Source organism: Antennarius striatus, chromosome 23, assembly GCF_040054535.1.
Source record: "Antennarius striatus isolate MH-2024 chromosome 23, ASM4005453v1, whole genome shotgun sequence".
Lineage (NCBI taxonomy): Eukaryota > Metazoa > Chordata > Actinopteri > Lophiiformes > Antennariidae > Antennarius > Antennarius striatus.
The window spans coordinates 2,586,696-2,605,952 of record NC_090798.1 but is presented as its reverse complement, the minus strand read 5'-3'; the positions used below and the strand labels follow the sequence as shown (position 1 = coordinate 2,605,952).

The following is a 19,257-nucleotide window of genomic DNA, read 5'->3' as shown; positions in this document are numbered from 1 at the left end:
CATCTCAATGCGCACCGACCGGTTCCTCTGGCCTCCTGTTGGGCGTTGTGGAACTTATTGCTGACAGATGAGGAAATTGGAGTCTTTTTTTTTATTACATCAGACATGCAAAAGTTTCCAAATGTATAAGAAATAAAATCCAAACCAAGAGATTATTGAGTTTTATTTCTATCATCTCCAGCATTGTGGTTTTACATTTTCTACATGCAGAAATAAGTGAAGATTCTGTGTATCTGCAAACCCCAACACTCTTAAAAGGCATTATTGAGGTTTAACATTATAATTTTTTCTTGCAATCTGTAAGGATCCAGTAATTTTTATGTATTTTATCCATCAGGGATTATAGAGATTATACCACCATTTCCACCAACACAAGTTTGTTTCAAGGAAATCATATATGTCATGGTAACTATAAATGTTTAGTCAAATATTTAACTCCGACACAGCTAATATACAAAAAACAAAATTATATCAGCAATCTGGAAAATGCATCACAGGAGACAGAATATTTGTTAAGCTTTTATTAATATTTAAGTCTGTTTTTTATGGTGTCCATTGTTTTACACAGAGAAATTACCCACACATTTAAATTTGATTGTATTCTCTTTAGTTCTTTTTTTCATTGTTAATATTATTCTTCCTTGTTGGCGCTAATGCTAAAAAAGTTACACAACAACGATCACACAGTTAACTAACTTGTGGGCACATCAGGACGGTAAACTAACATTCCATAGAGATTTAAAAAAAAAAAAAAAATCCGAAAACACAAAGAAAAGATGATAGAATTAAAAAAATAAGAGACAAACAAACAAGAAAACAGATAGAATGGACAAGCATTTACAAACACTCAGCCCCACTCAACTCTCAAAGACTAATCTTTATTTGGCTGATTTTATTTTTCTTCTGAGCTTCATTCATTATCCTTCATTTGGTAGTTCTTGAGTGACGTCACAATTTACAATTAAAACTCCTCAGGACAAACCATCTCGAGCGCCTCACGGAATATTAATCGTGTGAAAGAATCACAAAAAAAAAAAATAGTAGTGAAGCTTATTAAAGAACCGAAATCAAACACACAGGTGTGACAGGTCCAAGTTCTTTTCAGAATAAGGTCCATCTAATGACTGGGTAGTCACAGGGGCAGTGGTACGCTTTGTTAATCTGCTGTTTTATATGAATTAAGTACAATTAATTCAGATTCAGAGATTATTTTCTGACAAAAAACCCAAATTTTAAGGGATTTTGTTTTGGCAGTAACGCATATTTTAGGGCCACAGCTGTAGATTGGTCGATTCTAGGTACAAATTTTACCAAAAAAAAAAAAAACCATAAAAATAAATAGACCTCAGTGTGCTGGCAGTGATGGGGCTGGTATTCTGGTCTCAAATTAAATCCGACTCCCCCCCCCCACTTCATCCCTGACCCTCGACACTGCATTACTTGTGCTTACAGAAAAACAAAAACACACATCTCACGTTTACTCCCACGTCACATCTAAAACCCCCACGCCGTGGCTTTAAACGTGTCTTCACTTTCACTCCCGTCGCCACAAGAAACTCAAGTATAGCTTAGCTGGGTTTGTTAGGAGGTATCCATGCGCAGGCAAGGCTAAGAGCTTCACAACCCAGAGGATGAACACAGTGATCCCTTCCGGCCACGTCTTTTGACACCTGAACGCACCATCCAAACTTGTGTTTTTATGACGTTATCGTCCAGTAGAACACAAGTGTGGCGTGTCAGCGCTCAGCAAGAGACGGCCGGTGAAATTGGAAGCACTAATTCGTGTGCGACTAGTGTTTATGATAGAGTGCTAGCTCGCTAACGTGCATCAAGCACCCTCAGTCTCACCTAATGTATGCTTTACCTTCAGATCACACTCACTGAGCACTCTCCAACCGAATCAACACACACACACACACACACACACACACACACAAGTATATAAAAGACAAATACGATCATTTGGGCTGAAATCACGCATGCAACTTCCAAACAACCCAGAAGAAGAAGAAGAAGAAGAAGAAGAGAAAGAAACCACTTCCTGCCCCACGGGGTCACACGGAAGACAATGACAACCTGGCAACCACCAAAAAGAGGAGGCTGTTGCTATGACGCCGCTCATTGGCTGCTACCTTCAACCAATAAGAAGGTTCCTCCTCTTTGTCGAGTTCAGGTTCGAAGAAACAAGAAAAACAAATTACAAAATAAAGCAAAAAAAAAAAAAAAACAACCAAAACAATAAAACCTAATCGACACACGTTATAAGTATCTCCGCTATAGTTTGTCTTTATCTATGTTACTTTAAAGTCGTTGAAGTAATAAAGAGAAAAATGTTTTTTTTAATTATATCATCATCGTCATCATGGTTAGCTCCGTCTTAAACAAGATAATCAATAACAATACAATTTTCAGAATTATTACTATTGGTTAATGCAAGTTCTGTAGATTCTATAAACTAATTAAAGGGTTGACTCCTGTGGGGGGGTGGGGGGGTGGGACAGAAGACTGGTTGCCATTTTTTCCACACATCCTCCCTTTTTTAATCTTTAATCTCCTCAAAGCAATAACTTTATTATCAGTAGGTAGAGATGTGAGGAGAGACTGGACTTTACTAAGTGGTGCAAAATGTGGAAACTCCTATCCGCTCCGTCCCTCCTCGTCCTCCTCTACTCCTATCTGCTCTGATGGGGGAATGACGGTGGATGTTTAGCGACAAATAAGTGACCAACTCGTCTCCTTCCTGCTTCCTTTTTTTTTGTCAAGCTTCACCTTTTCCCTTCCTTTTTATTTATTTATTTTTTGCTTGGCTAGCTCTCCGTCCCTATCAGCTTTTATAGTTTCTTTCTTCTTTCAGCACGACACCTCCATCGTTTGGGAGGGGCTGGGTGGCATCTGGCCCCCCTGCGAGCCCTGGGACAGGGTGCGCGAGCGCGAGCGGGAGCCGTCCATGGAGTAAGAGGAGGACAGGGAGGTGGTGCGCGAGCGGGACAGGCGGGTCATGCAAGACGAAGCCACTGTTGATGGACAAGAATAAAAAAAAAAAAATTTAGCTCCACAAATTTAGCTTTCACGGACATTTTATTAAATTTGTGTCGCATATTTTTTTGTTTTACGGATGACGTGAACTTACTGTAACCCATTCCTTGGATGAAATACTTGAAAGCCTCCGTCAGTTTTGCGGGCTGCAAGCAAACAAGAAAAGATGTGATTCAAATTCCAATAATATTAGCATAATAAAGTATTTTCTGCACTATTAGGCGCAGCTAAAAGCCTTTAATTTCTGAAATTGATGCAAGATGGCCAGAAAAAGTTGGTGTGTCCTTTTATTGTTGCATGTCGTAGCTTAAAGAGTCACGTTTAACCCATCAGAAATGGGCTGTTCATTTGTCATTACCTGGGTCAGCTGAGGGAGACCGCCAGCATCGGCCATCTGTGCAGAACGGACAATAAAGGGTTAAATCAGGGTCACATGACAAAAAAATTAAAGAGAACGAAAAAGACGTCAGCTTTAGTTACTTTTAGGAATGAGGTTGATGTTGGGTCCAATTTGCTGTTGCACTCCACCTAGTGGTGACAGAAGGAACAACAGTAGAGTCTGTCACTCTAAAAGCATCTTAATTCAACACAAACACGTGAAACACGCCAGTTCATTCAACTTCAGAGTCATTTTAGCAACGAAAACGTACAGCAGCGTCCTCGTAGGGAGCCTGATCACCCACCACCAACATGACGGGACACCTGAGGGACGACAGAAGCGGAGATGAGAGGAGAAGCGTCGCAGACGCGGAGCGACAAAGTGTGAAAGACAAAAAAAAAAAAAAAACGGTTTGAGGAGGTTTTACTTGAAGGTGCTGTTGCGATCGATGTTCAAATCTCTGCGGCTGGAGAAGAAATGAGAGAAAAGAAGATGATGCTAACGTCTGTGAGTGAATTTGTATCGCCGTGGCGACGTGACGATGTAGGTGTGGCGTGTCGACCTGTTGTACATCTTCCAGAAGAGCTCTATGTTGGCTAGATTTGAGGCTTTGGAGATGCGCTCTCTGTGAGTCTGAACTAGATTTGTGTTTGACGACAGCTCCTCCTGTGAGAAAGAGAGAAATGTTCAGCTGCAAAATAACAAAACGATTAAAAAACAAAAAAACAAAAACGTCGTTACCTGACTGAAAAGGTGCGACAGGATCTGGTCGGTGAGGGAGGACGTCACCGAGCTGAGCTGCGGATGGAGAAACCAACAGGAAACGTTCATCATTTAACGACTTTAATCGAATGAAAAATTAGATAATCGACGCTGATATGCATCCGTGTAATTTCATATCCGCTGCTAAACGTATCCTGATGGAGGATTGTAAAAACCACACGCGACACGACGCAGCGAAGGAAACAAACCTTCTGAGCCGCCCAGTCGATCCATCCCCGCGCGTTCGTGTCGATGTTGACCAGAACCAGGCCTTCCACCGAATCCGGGTTCGCCAGCTTGAAATAAAACAGACAGGAAAAAAAACAGTCATGGGGGGTGGGGGGGTGACAATCGATTGGAGCGTATTAAAAAAAAAAAACCACGATAGCTTCAGTCTGAATGAAAACGCTACTCACCGTGAATTTGGAGAGGACGTACGCTCCCGCCCCCACGCCAACGCCGATTACAGTACGGAAGCTGACGAGGAAGGAACCGTTATGTAAACACCATCGGGACGGGAATGAGGATGAGAAAAGATAAAGATAAAGGAAAACGAGGCGTTAACTCACTTGAAAAATTGCAGCACAGCGGGGATCATCTCAGCGACGGTTTCCATGGGGGGATACTGGTAGCTGCAACAAGAAATAACACAATTACATACATACACTAACGCCTAACATGTAAATTACACGAAGAATGATCTTATTTTAATAATTATTTCATCCCAGGAAGAGACAGAATCTGAAAAGTAGACTTAATGTTCCAAAAGAGTTTTTTTTTAAATAGTCGACTAAAATGTGCGACGAATTCCTCCTGGACTCTCAAAAATAATCACACAAAGAAAAGAGAATTGAAAGGAAGGAGAAATAAGACGAGAGGAAGCAACGTATTTCCCTTAAACCTCCGATCAGGAGGAAATTTAATCCCAGAAAGACGGGAGATGAGGAGGATTTCTGGGACAGATCAGGTTTAATCTAATCCCGACTGCAGAGAATCGTTTCTGTTTCTGAGAAAGAAGGAAAAAAATTATTAAAAAATAAAAACAACACCCTCAAGGTTATCAGAGGACTGGGAGGAAATACTGCATAAACATTTACCCCGGGGGGTAAACGGCGGCCCCCTCCTCCTGCCCCGGAGCGTCGATGTGAATCAGGGTGAAGTTCTTGACGATCTCCTGCATCTCCTCAAACTTGAACAGAGTGGAGAAGCAGCTCTTACCTGGGGGGGGAGAAAAGAAGATCAAATCATTAGAAAAAAAAATCACTATGGAGGTGGGGGGTGGGGGGTGGGACTTACTGTCCAGACCGGCGTCGTGGAAGGTGAGGATGGCGGGTCGGCGAGTGGTTTGCGTGCCGTGGAGGGTTACGTGGAGGACGCCGTGCGGAGTCTCGATGTTGTGATCCTGTAGAGAAAGATTTGAATTTCCTGCTTTAATTAATTATTACAGGGCGGGCGGGGGCGGGGAGGGGAGGCTAGACTTTCCTGGGGGGGTAGGGTTCAAAACAGGAAGTCGGTTTGATCCTCACCTGTCCTTGATCTAAGAGTATCCTCGCCGCCAGCTCAGCATCCTGTTGAGAAATTTAGAAAAAGGGAAGCGTTACCCTTGACGACGCTTCACTTTTTACTTTTTATCGTTGTAAAAAAAAAAACTAAAAAAAACGCTGAAACAAACTGCGACGAAACTAAATAACCAGACGACGAAACGGGAAACTAAATGTGATTTCCCAGATTGACTGACAGTCTCACAACTCTCCGGCGGATTAAATCGACTAAAACTGAACAGATAACTTCCTTTGCGGGACAGAAATGAACAACTAATCATGATAAACTCATCTAATTCTGTCTTCTGATTACATTTCAGGGAAGCGGTGATAAATTCTGATTTAATTTCTTCTACTTCTTCACATGTGATTACATCTAAATCAAAAAAAAAAAAAAAAGATCTGGCGTGACAGAAGCGTCTTGTTAAGCAAATGCCTCGTCTTCTAATTAACACCTACGCCGACACTATGTGTGTTTTTTACACTCGTGAGAACGCGGCGGAGAACCTCTTCAGACGCCGTTATTGTTCTCCGTGATTACAGGGAGGAAGTCTGTCAGTGGGAGGCTTTTTGAATGGAGGAGCTTGTTTGAAATCTTCAATCCGTTCGCCCCCGCTAATGAAGTAGTTGCATCAAAAGCTATTAGAAATTAGCACTCTGGGGGAAGCTGGAGTGGATACGGGGGGAGAAAAGGGGAGCCGTGGAGGTCTGGTGGTGAGAGCGACGGACCCGGATGGATCGGAGGTCATCAGTTGGGACGTGTGTTGGTTTGTGGAGGAAGGATGGAGCGACTTTCTGGTCAGGAAGCAACGGATTTGTTCCTTCAGATGCTTTAAAGATCAACATTTAATAACAGCAGTGACAGGTTTGGCCACCAGGGGTCAGCAGTGTGACCCCTGGTGGAGGCTCTGCACTGCAGCTCTGCATCTGCACGATGATGTTGGTGCAGCAGAGCAGATGAGCTGCCCTGGTTACCTTGGGGGGTGGGGTGGGGGGGGAGTGACGTCAAAGCCAGCAGATCTGAGCCGGTGCTGCAGCTGTGCACTCACACACACACACACACACACACACACACACACACACACACAGGGCCATGCATCTTTGTCTTTGAGGCAGGCATGTGCAGATGCATGACAATGTTAATGTAATTGTGTTGATCTTGTTTTGCCATCTCCTGGGATACACACACACACACACACACACACACACACACACACACACACACACACACACACACACACTTATCTGTGCATTGTGTGTGTGTACATTCTGAATGTCTGTGTGCTCTCACAGAATTCATCTTATATGCTTATATGTGTGTATTTGTATGCAGCTCGTACTGAAGTGTATTAGCATACGTGTGTGTGTGTGTGTGTGTGTGTGTGTGTGTGTGCCGCTGTGTGTGTGTGTGTGTGCGTGTGTCGCTCTGACCTTGGTATCAGCCTGACCCGTGAGTAACGGTTTGTCCTCCGTGATGGTGATCTCCTGCATTTCCGTCGTCATGGTAACGCCTCCTGTAGCAAAGGTAAAAATAAAAACATGATCAGAATTTTCTCAACGTCAGAATTTTTTTTTTTTTTTTTTTAAATTCACGCTACCCAGAAAGAACCCTGGGTAGCGTGTGCGACTGATGCACACACACACACACACACACACACACACACACACACACACACACACACACACACACACACACACACACACACACACACACACACACAAAGATTTAATCCTGTGTGTTTCCCTGTGGGACTCTGAGCTGTGGGACATCATGATAGTTAATTAGAAGAGAAGACCAGAAAGGAATTGTGGGTAAAAACGGCCGGATGGAGACACCTGAAGTGAGAGACGAGGAAGAGGATGTGAGATAAGGTGAAGATAAATCTTTCAAAGATGATGAAAGGCGACAGGAAAGGGCTGATAAGGACGCCGTGAAGGCAGAATTGACCGCGTGTCGGCCGTCTTTTATTATTTCTGGACATCTTTGCGGCGGCGGCGGCAAGCGTTTCCACGACGACTCCCGTTGGAGCAGCTGGGAGCTAAAAGCTGCACCCGAGGGCGTCGCAGAGGTGTTTGTTCAAAGACTTAATTTAACCTGAACACATTCGTCTCTTCACAGGTGTGAGGACTCAAACTGGGGGCCTGAACAGACTGCAAGTCATCACAGGGTAGCGTCTAGACCAATGGTAGGCTTCCCTGGATGGAAGGAACCAATCAGAGAGCGGTCCGCCTTGTGAGTCATCCTGGGGACGCGAGCCCAAGACTTGAGGTGAGAATTAGCATGTTATGCTAAAAGCAGCAGGTGGAGCCTCGATAAAGCAACACACACACACACACACACACACACACACACACACACACACACACACACACACACACACACACACACACACACACACTGATTTGTCTCTGCTCTACTTTTACTTCGCTGCTGCAGCCTCGGTAACGGCTCCAAGTGTTTATCTTAGTCTGCAATGTGTCTGTGTGTGTGTGTGTGTGTGTGTGTGTGTGTGTGTGTGTGTTTGTGTGTGCGTGTGTGTGTGTGTATGTGTTGGATGTCCAAATGAGCACGGAGCTGAAAACACTCTTCTTGGATGAAATAAAAAATGGATCATCTGACGGCAGAAAATCCTGCAGCCAGATCACATCCGTCAAGTTCGTGACCTCTGGGTCGGCAGAAACGTGTTTTCACACTTTTTAATGACTTTATCATTAATCAATACAATAAATATAACCTTGCTGTATTTCAGGCATTAATACAATCATGCGTGACTACTTTAGTTTAACCGGGTTAGTTTTCATATTAGTTTATCATCTCAGTTAGTGCATTTACTCTTAGCGTTACTTATTTTCTCTGCTGCCGACAGACAACAACTGATCTCTCACCTTATAGCTCATCTATGACCCTCTATGTCGCCATATGCATTGACGCTGCAGCCCCTCCCCCACTATTTTTATGGGTCAAGCATGTCCTGACAGTATTCCTCTGTGTGTATTTATAGATCTCCTTTGTCCTGCTGTAACCGGATCCATGCATTCCGTTCAAGATCTGGGGAATCTATAGGGCCCACAGTTATGAATAAAGCTAAACGTAACCCAAAGTAACGTAAAATACATGTAGCTACTTCTTAATGTTAAATAACTGTAAATTTATCACTCATTTAAGTTACAATCATTACAGTTGCACGGGAAAAACACGTCTCTGTTATAACATAAATCATGAATAGGCCCCCAGGGCTTTGAGTTTGACACCTGCTATAGGGGGAAATTATTTTAACAAGCAACTAGCAGCTTTAAAAACACAATAAAAATGGAAAATTAAATGAGTCATTGTTTACTCTCATGCACAAAAAGCAATTCAGAGTTCCGTGACTCTTTTGTTCCACCTGCTGCAAGGGTGGAACACACATACTGGAAAGTCTATAATGACAGCTTTATGGGAGTCCTTTATGATCACATACACTATATTATTATAGAAATAATACGCTTTAGACTGAATATCTCCGCCATAAATCATTTTATCTTCTGGAAAATGCAGTCACATGACACATAAAGCTTTGAGTGACACGGGTGTCCCTTAATCTGCCCCCACTTTACATCCACGTAAAGCACACACTCATCCACGTATAGCATCCTGCTGCGGTAAACCAGATTAATCCCTCCATCATCCATCTTTTATATATCTGTCTATCTATCTCCCGCCTCCTTGTGTTTCGGAGCGTGTAATGAGTGTTAAACTGCACAGGGGGTGTCGTCCGTCACCATCGGAGAGAACATGACGAGAAAAGACCGGGAGCAAGAGGAACTGGAGTGACTGTGACTCTTACAAACCGTTTTGGGCTGCGTTTGGTTCCGCTGACGCTTCCCTGGAAAGATGGAGAGGGATTGGCTGCTGGATGATGATGATGATGATGATGATGATGATGATGATGATGATGATGATGCCCAACATAATGCTTTCTTTGCTGATAAAAATAGCAAGCTGAGGTTGTGAATGTGGAAGGAGCGGCTGCTGCTTCCTGTTCGACCTGAACCGCCTCACTAATGACGCCAAGAATATCTCCAGAGTTTATTAACTGTGACTTTATTGAATTTGTGTGACACTTTTGATAACAAAGATGTTCCATCACCTCCACAGCCGTTCAGTTTCCTTCCTTTCCTTCAGCACAGCAGGCATGTTTGGACCAGGAGAACCTCAGCGCAGACCCAGGTGTTGAGATCATAAACACTCCTAACATTTATTCATTATTATTCCATTTTTATGATGCAAAGTAAAGAAAACGCGCACTTTATGCCTCAGGTGTTGGCGGTTTATAAAACTGAAGCTCACATTATTTAAATAGAGGAAAACAAGGCAGACAAATGAGCGGGAAACTCCTGCCACCATGGAGACTCTGAGTGGGGCCAAAGCTCCCGACGTCTCCTCTCCCAGCCAAAGTATTTTGATCGCCCTCCCCTCTTTAAAATCCCCTGTGTCTCTTCCAACAACACTGGATGCACATATCTGGATCTTGGCTCTCCAAAAAAGACACAAACGCACCAATGAAAGAGCAGCTTAGAAAAAGCCCGTTCTGCCCCTCGCTGCAGCCTGTGGTCTCCTCAAAGCCTCTTATTCCCTCCATCATGATCCCGCCTCCACTTCAGACGTCTCTCTCCGTCCTTCTGGAACAGCGGGAGTATTTAATGGAGGTTAAATGTCGAACGATCAGATTAAAACTGCTCTGATTCACTGTTCAAATATTTATTCACTTGTAGATAAAGTCACGGAGTAGTCACTGCCTCCCAGAATACTGTAACCATGGAAAAAGAGGGAGTCGTTTCTAGCTAGACCGCAACCATTTTTAGAATGTGACCTAAACGCACCACCGAGTGTGTGTGAGCTGAGATCCAGGTGTAAAAATAACCAAAGGTAACATCCAGAGAGAACCAGAAAAACACACTCGCTTCCACTTTTCGGAGGTATTAGCCTCGACTTTTAGTTTGTTAGCCATGGTGCATTTTGATGCTTTCGGCAAATGTTTTAGAAAATGCCGAAATAGTTTTGATTTTGTTCACACGGACTTGCAAGAAACATTATATAACGTTATAATGCATACTATATAATGTATAACAATATTTAATAATGCCATAATAAAGACAAGTAGAAGAAAACATCATCAGGATTATGATGAAAACCACATCTATGAAATTCTAATTCACTCTCCCTCAGCACCATTAATAACCACTTTAGCATCGAATGGACGACAGACGTGGATTAAAATTTCGTCCGTGCTGTGCTCTGAAAACGCATGACAGTGAAGCGTGACTTGAAGGCCGTAATTACCTCCACTAATTTTGCAAACGCACAAAAGACGGAGGTTGGATTTGTTCCGATTCAGATCTGTAAAGAGTTCACTTTCGCTGCATGGAAGAGACAGAACCTGAAAGACGCAGACGCGTGAATCGATCGTTTCGATCCAGGTCATAGGCTAACACACACACACATCTTCATGATTGAATTCATTTTGATAATGTGGGGGGGTGGGGGGTGAGAGAAGCGGAAGCAACGGAATCAGCACCCTGGAGAGCGCTGCTGCAGCTTCTGACAATTGTTCTCACTTGATGGTTTTTCTGTTGCATTTAGATCCCAGCGTTCACAGAGCTGGTTTTATGGGTTGTTTGTTAAATAAACCGAACAAATCCTTCGGTTGTACTGGTCATAAAATTCAATACGTATTCTCTGTTTGCGAGAGGAGAGACGTCCTCCTTCGTGGTAACAATAAATTATGTCCAACAGTTTCTGTTGACGTAAATATGAAGCGGTACAAGATGCTGATGAATTAAATGTGAATAAATATGTAATAGATGTCTGAGCCCAGAGGCTAACTGAGACGAAGTGTCTGACCGTGAGCTTAGAGCGCATTAAAATAAAGCGACGGGACGTGAATGATGAGGTGCTATAATTACAGCTGGCACAGAACTGCTTCTATTACTACAATCACTTAAAGGTTGACTGATCATGCTGATATTTAAAAACCTATTAAAAGACTTGCAGGAAACGCGGTTTGTCTTAAGGTATGATCATGAATTCAAAAGTTCTATTTCTGGTTACATTCAGGGGTTTTTTTTTAAAAAAGTTGTGTTGTTCAATAGAACGCCGCTCATCCCAATTCGGATCAATGATTTCGGGTTCAGATCAATCGTTCCTTTGGTTTCAAGCTCAGAATCATCAGCCGCCGCCACCACATTTGTGGATATTGTTTGGTGGACCAAACACACACGGCGAACCGTCGCTCCTGGCAGCGCCGGGCGGAGTGCACGTTTAGATGCAATTCCTTTGCTCCAATTTACAGTGACAGAGTGTAACATTAGCACAGATTGCTTCAGTAAAATAAATAAATAAAATAAAATAAAATTTTAAAAAAAAACGTAAGACAAGCACGCAGCCTACGCCACACATCCAACAGGATAAATATGAATGGAGTATCGGCCTATAAATAGGCTGCTGTGGAGAGAACAGACAGGGCATTGTGCTGCCGGGCCCATCTGTATCTGGCCTCCAGCCAATAAGCAAAGGATTAAAAAAAAAAAACCACCTAAAAAACAAACGTTTCCACGCAAACAGTGTCCTAGATTCCAGCATATGAAAATTGTTGTAGTTTTAAACACCTACACGGTATATAATCCATACGCACTGACCTAAATGTCAGACCAGTCAGCTGCTGTACACAAAGAATGCTGTGCACCACATGTGTCAAACTCACGGCCCGGGGGCCGTATGTGGCCCCAGGGCCACAAATCATTTTATCTGGCCCGCAAAAGCATGAAAGGTCAGTGTCTAAGAAATAAATAGGTTAAAAGTGTGCTTTGACCAAAACTACATTTCCCACAATGCAGTAATTAGGACCATTTTCACTTTGTTAATGTCCTAACTTGTGTCTGATGTTATTTTTCTTTATTCATTGATAGTTTGATCCTTGATTGATGGAGTTCTATGGATTTAATAATCTTGACAAATTAACAGGATTTATTTTATAACACAGAAACATATTTTTTCTGTGCAACTGTAATGTCTGTAACTTGAATAAGTAATAAATTTAGAGATATTTAACATTAAGCAGTAGGTACGTTTATTTTATACATGACATTGAGTTACATTTAATTACATTTATTAGTTACATCTGGCCCTTTGAGGACAGCCATGATGCTCAAGTGGCCCTCAATGAAAATGAGTTTGACACCCCTGCTGTACACAATACGCAAACATACAGACAAGAACCTACTAACCTGATGCTAACAAAGTCAGATGAATTACACGAAACCTTCATCCGGACTGGATCGATGTCGTACAACTACACTGTGACCGGCCAATGTTTTCTTCTTCGCTGTGCAGAGAGTAAAAATACAGCTGAGCTCATGTTACAAACGCCCGTCCAGCACCGGCGTCGCCGCTGCCAAACAGCAATCATATTAAAATAACTGACCTCTCTCCGGTTACACACGATAAAACATCAAGTGACTTCATATCTGTGTGTATTTATCATCCGTTCTAGAGGAAAAGTACAAAATCTATTCTGTACTGTTTTCTGTGGAAGTTATAAAAGACTAACTATTAAAAAAAACGTACGTAAATTTTGATCGTCTTGCAGCAACGCCACAAACCAGAAACACAAGAATATCAAAGATCAGATATCAAAAGTGTCCTCATTCCACATTCATGCACCACATGACAAAAGAAATATTACTTTGTGTTGTTTTATGATGATTTCAATCCCAATACGTAGCATCTGTTTAGCTCTTAACTCCGCAAGGATTATTTGGCTAAGCTTCAAAAAAGACCAACCAAAACAAGAAGCTAAAGGGGGTTAAAATGCCATCCAGCACTTGAGAACCGATGTGATGAAGAACAGCCACGATCACACCGAGCAGCAAACAGAACTAGCTGTGAAGAGGCCTTTATACCCGAACACACGAGCTCCATCAACACGCTCCGCTAACCGCAGCGACTCTTAACATTTAATCGGCGGCTTTGGGGTCATAGCTTCACGCTGGCCTGCTAAATGCTAACGCCGACAGCTGGCGCCCGCTGGGAGACGAGATCATCTGAACAACGTCAACACCTCGACATGAGGACAAATACCGCTTTCAAGTGGTGGAGATGACACCAGTGTTTGATCCCTGGATGCCGCCGGATCGGAATCAGACCCTCAGAGTCCAACTATAGTAGCTCACTGGCCTGCATGTCCACGTACGCACCAACCTCTCAACATGTTAGCAATGCCTTCTGGTTTCCCAATAGATATCAAATCTCACCGGCGCGTAAACACGCCTGGAACAGCTAGTCGGAACCGTTCCAGCTCAGAGGTGACGAACCGTAGCTTCGTCGTCGGGTAAAAGACGTTAACGTTGGAACAGAATCTCCACGTATGACTTCACTTCCTCCCAAAGCCAAAAGGTCAGAAATAATCCATAGCACTCTGACAAGCCAAGCATATGGTACAGTCAATGCTGATGGAACAGCAAACACATGGCGGGAGGAAATGTTAATATTGGTCAAAGCCAACAGGGAAGGTGGCAGCGATTGTCATGTTTAATGTTCCCTCCTACATCACTTCTGTTGGGCCATTTTCTCCACTCTCACATTTAGTTTTTTTTAAAATGACTCATCTGACGTAGGTCTATTATGTTGTTACCGTGTGTTTAAAGCTATTAAAACAATTACAGTAATAACTACCTACGCAGTTCTCCACAATGACATTATCTCCCCTGAACAATCCTACACATCTCAGCCTGGACATCACTTCAGTGGTTTCTTCTTGCATATTTAAGGAAATGTCAAATAAATTATTTCTTTGAAAAAAAAAAGAAAGAAGAAGCCGTGATCCATGTCCAGCCTTTTCCACCCAATTTTGATGAATTTGGTTGAGGTGTGGTTGTACTTTAATCGTAAATAACAAAAAACACACATATGACAAGTTAGACATGAACTTTGTAAAGTTTCTCATCCTCACCTTGAGTTATTTTTTCTTGAAATGTTATATAAACTGTACAAAATCACATGTTTTGATGGAGGAAATCCTGTGTGAAGTGAAAAAAGGTCAAACTGTCAGAAAGGACACGGACAATGTCCAATGATGGGGCAACCAGTAATGAGGTCGTGTCAATAGCCGCCATAGCAACAAGGTCAGTGATTCAGAGGGCGGAGACACGCAGCAGAAAGGGTTAACGAACATGGCTGCTAAAATCAACATTTTTTATGATGAAAAAGTTCCTTTTTTTAGGTGCAAATCACAGATTATATTCTGAGTGTCTGCTTTGGTGAGTGGGTTCTGGAATATCAGAACTGCAACAGTCAAAGGAAATAAACAAGTGCAATCTCTTTGAATTACTGGTGAGGATGGAATGCAAACATTATGGGATGTAGCAGCGGACCAGAGGGCCACTGTTCCAGCTGAACATTTTATTCAGCCGCACAAAAGCATTCGTCACGAACTGCAGGAAAAAACGCCCGCTGTGACACATCAATGTGCCGACTCAAGCAGGGGATTCTGGGAATTCTAGAACATCACAACAGCTCCAAAAAAGCCACGCTAGTTGACGATGAAGTGTTTCTGCTGCACTTTAAAACAGCAACATTTCGGTGCTTCCATTTAATCGATTGTGTTTTGTTTGAATCAGTCGCTGCTGATCTGTTCAAATATTTTAATCCATAATATTAATTATTCTATAAAATGGGAATAAATGAAGATGAGTTTGTTCAAAGTGCTTACATGTGATGTTAAGCATTTTTTTACCTTGATTACTGAAGAAAAAACTGATTTCTCGATGTATTTTTAGAGAGCAGCTAATAATTGCATTATTATATTAAAATGGAGACAATCATCATGGTGACAAGCAGAACCGGGTTACATATTTGCGGAACTGAATTCAATTATAACGGAAAAAAAAAAAAATGCAAGAACAACTTGTTCTTGGGACTTCATTATGTCTCATGATTTGTCATTTGTGACGCTGGAACAGCTTCAACAGCCACGAGGCAGTAACACCGCTAACGTAGGGTGTAGCTCATCTCAAATAAAAGGAAAAACAACAAAAAAGATAAAAGTTTTTAAGGTTGAAAAGGCAAAATGTTCTTTTTTATGACCAACAAACTACATGTCCACTGGATTCCGCTTTTATTGTATTTCTCCCATTATTTCCCAGACAATAGAGGTGGATGAAAATGTTTGTGCTGCAACATGACATTCATGAGTCATACTGTGATATCAAACTTTAGTTGCAGGTACAGCTGTCACCCCAGGAGACGGTAACCGTGACGATCCACTACATCTTAAGGAAGCAATGAGCTGCAAAAAAATCATCCTGGAATGAGACTCAAGCTGATTAAAAACTAATGGCCACCAGATTATATCATAAACACACACTGTACACTGTGTGCGTGTGTGTGTGTGTGTGTGTGTGTGTGTGTGTGTGTGTGTGTGTGTGTGTGTGTGTGTGTGTGTGTGTGTGTGTGTTTGTGTGTGTGTGTGCATTTCTCAGCACAGACTGTAATCACTGAAATAACTCGCTGAGAGCCTGTGCGCGTCCGTATGCGCATGCGTAAAAACGCACCATCCTGGATCCACGCCGACTTTCAGATGGGAGCCGAACCTTTTGCGTGTGCGTGCGTGGGAGTGTGTCCTCACGCTCGGGAACGCATCGTTTCTATTCACTGCTGCATTTTTATTTTTATTTTTTTTTGCATTTTATTTTAAATCCTGTTTTATCCGAGCAAACGCAGGGCCCGTGAACGCACAAAAGACGGACACACCTCCATTTGACATTGACGCGCTCGTCAAAAACACCCTTCAGTAGCTCCCCAAACTAACCCCCCCCCAACCCCACCCCCACCCCCACCGCTGGTAGGAAGGACACTAAAACAATTCACAAAATTCAAGTAAAACTAAATAATTTATCATATTTATGTGCAGAAATAAAGGTTTACATCACCATAAATGCTCCTGTTGGATGAAATAAAGGGACTGGGGGGTGAAGATAAAATGTGATTCAAGTTCACCAGACACGAACATGTCAATATATTGGTCTATATTCTGTGTAGGGGGGTTTGCAATGTCATAATGCCTGGATCGGTTATTATGAGGGGGGGGGGGAGGAACAAAGACCCTCCGGCAGCGCCACATGTGCGCGTCAAAAACACGCACTCCCCAACGCACTCCCACCAGACGCACAGCACGCAATTTAAACAGGAGCTGATTCTCATCAATTCTTTTTAAAACTGCAGGGCTGATTTAATTTACTTTATATTTCAGATGAACCGAGCAGAATGTGTTATTCCAGGACATCGACTGACTTTGACATCAGTTCATATCATGTTTTATTAAAACAAGAGGGTCACACAGATTCCTAACTCAGAAATGAAAGTAGGGGGGGGGGGGACAACGTATTCTTTTATTTTACTCCCGATTTTTGCTAAATGACAGACCTGCACAGATTATTCCAAAAATAAATAAATAAATAAACCACAGTTCCGTTATATCTTAAGAAAAGATCAACTCACCTCTGAATCAGCAGATGGGAGACACACACAAAAAAAATCTTCGCACAAAAGCAATGAATTATAAAAATATAGCGCACGACAAATCTCCGCTCTTTTCCAACCTGTCCCTTAAAACTTTCCCTTATTCTTCCGTGAAATCACTTTTTCCTCCAGCTTTATTTTCCGCGGTGCTTTTCTCCGTCTCAGTTTGTCCGATTGTTGTTTCTGTCTTTTCTCCAGCAGGAGGAAAATTCAGCAGTGAGGAGAAAAAAAAAAAAAAACCCAAAAAAACCCCCATGGAGCGGTCGATCAGGAGGAGACGGAGCGCTGGGGTTTGTGAGGGTGGTAAGAAAAAGTTGCAATGTCAATAAACAACAACTAACGCCTAAAAAATGCGTATTTCAAACCTAAATAAATCAGATTGGTATTTACACCTCATGACACCTCTGGTTTGCCACAGACTGCGCACTGACGTCACATCAGGGGCCTCAGTTGCGCGTTTGTATTTCAGGAGCACCCCTCCGTCTGACGCTGATAATGGTACAGTCCACCCGTTCTGAGGGACGGAGTCTGAAGTGAGAGTATTTCCCGCCTGGGCGCGAGCCAGCAGGTAAACAACAGCACATATAGACCGGAAACAGGAAGTGGAACCTCAATGGGTCCATTGACACTACCTGGTTCAAAACTCGGCTCGGTGACCTCTGTGGGGTCACTTTAGGGGGTTCCAGGGCCCAGGTGGCCAATGGAATGATGAGTTTTATGTCACATCAGTTAGCTTTACAAAGCCTCATGAAACATAAAACTTTATTTAAAAAAAAATAAAGGTCCTTAGAATTAAAACTGATTAGAAGTGTGTCTCAAATCTGTACAACAGGGACTGAAAATAGTTTTTCATCGATTATTGATTATCGTGCTGAGAAAATACTGTCATGTGACACAACGGATTTATTTAGTAAACTGTTCCATACCCACAAAAACAAAAGAAAACAAAAAATCACGTAAAATACGTATAAATATTAGGGGTTTTTTCTGGATTTTTTTTTTTTTTGGTATAACTGTGTAGCTTTAATTACAATTAGACAAAAGAGACTCCTCCGACATCACTACAGTCCTAACAAGTGACTCAGTGTTAGTCTCTTCTAAACACTCAGGTCATTAATTCTTTTAAATAATCATTCTGTAAAGGTTTGTGTCCATCTTAACTTTAAACACACTAAATGGCTCTTTTGTTTTACACTTAAAGTTCTGTTATTTACACTCAAGTGGATTGAAAGCCGCCATTAAAGGTTTATAAATTCAACTTTCTGTACACAAAAGGTTTTTAGTGACCCGTTGAACGCCAGAATCCAGGTTTTTTATAAATGCATTAATATTTTAGAGCTTCTTTCTTTCTCGTTCTCTCCTCCAGTCCTCTCCGGCTTTGACCAGTTCATCCACTTTAACCATTAAGTAATGACCTTGTTCCTTTCTGCTGTGCGTGCTTTAATGCACAATGAGCTCTTTTATGCGGCGACGGAGGGAAAATATGACACTGAGCAGCAGTGTAGTCCAAACCCGCCGCACAGGACATCACTCATCATCTCTGGGGTTACAGAAGTTCTGTTTCCATAAGTGACACTTACAGATCCTCCTTCCTGTCGCCACTCTTTTTCCTGCACGTGATCCTCTGCTGCATTTAGAATGGAAAAATGCTTGAAAGTGTCTCTGCAGGTAGTTTTAGACATGAACATTTAATCAGTATAAGTCCATGGATTCAGTCTTCATGGAAGAGAACCCAGTTTTTATCCTCGGAATCTGAATCTGAATACCACCAGCTTACGTAACGATCCTCCAGACTCACAGTTACCAGATTTATTCCGCCCTAACTTACTGACCAGCATTCAATCTCCTCGCTGTGTCGCCGTGAATTCGGTCCGAATGAACGCACACGGTCCAAATGTGGACGTCCTGCTGCAGCGGGAACAGTTATCATCACACTTCGGTGGTCGCTGGCCATCTGGACTCAAAGGCCCTCCAGGTTTATG

At 42.4% G+C, this 19,257-nt stretch overlaps 1 protein-coding gene across 2 annotated transcripts; it reads right to left on the bottom strand.

The window, feature by feature from the left end:
* Positions 1-418: 418 nt before the first annotated feature.
* On the bottom strand, positions 419-17,479 carry ndrg2 (NDRG family member 2). Of its 2 annotated transcripts, none has more exons than XM_068308220.1 (16): positions 17,255-17,479; positions 7,150-7,232; positions 5,704-5,745; positions 5,474-5,579; positions 5,275-5,395; positions 4,747-4,809; positions 4,594-4,654; positions 4,387-4,473; positions 4,157-4,213; positions 3,978-4,081; positions 3,843-3,881; positions 3,687-3,738; positions 3,517-3,564; positions 3,395-3,430; positions 3,131-3,182; positions 419-3,014 (listed from the first exon to the last, which is right to left on the bottom strand). In XM_068308220.1, exons 2-16 carry the CDS (start codon positions 7,219-7,221, stop codon positions 2,851-2,853), a joined length of 1,104 nt encoding a protein of 367 aa, XP_068164321.1. In that variant the 5' UTR covers positions 7,222-7,232; positions 17,255-17,479; the 3' UTR covers positions 419-2,850. The 2 variants fall into 2 exon arrangements, with proteins under 2 accessions (XP_068164321.1, XP_068164322.1); XM_068308221.1 differs by lacking the exon at positions 17,255-17,479 and adding an exon at positions 12,985-13,111.
* Between the last annotated feature and the right edge of the window lie 1,778 nt (positions 17,480-19,257).

Bases quoted from the DNA above. Each gene is read 5' to 3' on its own strand.
- ndrg2 (XM_068308220.1), bottom strand. From the start codon at position 7,221: ATGACGACGGAAATGCAGGAGATCACCATCACGGAGGACAAACCGTTA. The intron at 5,746-7,149 runs GTCAGAGCGACA...ATTTCTCAACAG, and splicing joins CGGGTCAGGCTGATACCAAG to GATGCTGAGCTGGCGGCGAG. The intron at 5,580-5,703 runs GTGAGGATCAAA...CTTTCTCTACAG, and splicing joins TACTCTTAGATCAAGGACAG to GATCACAACATCGAGACTCC.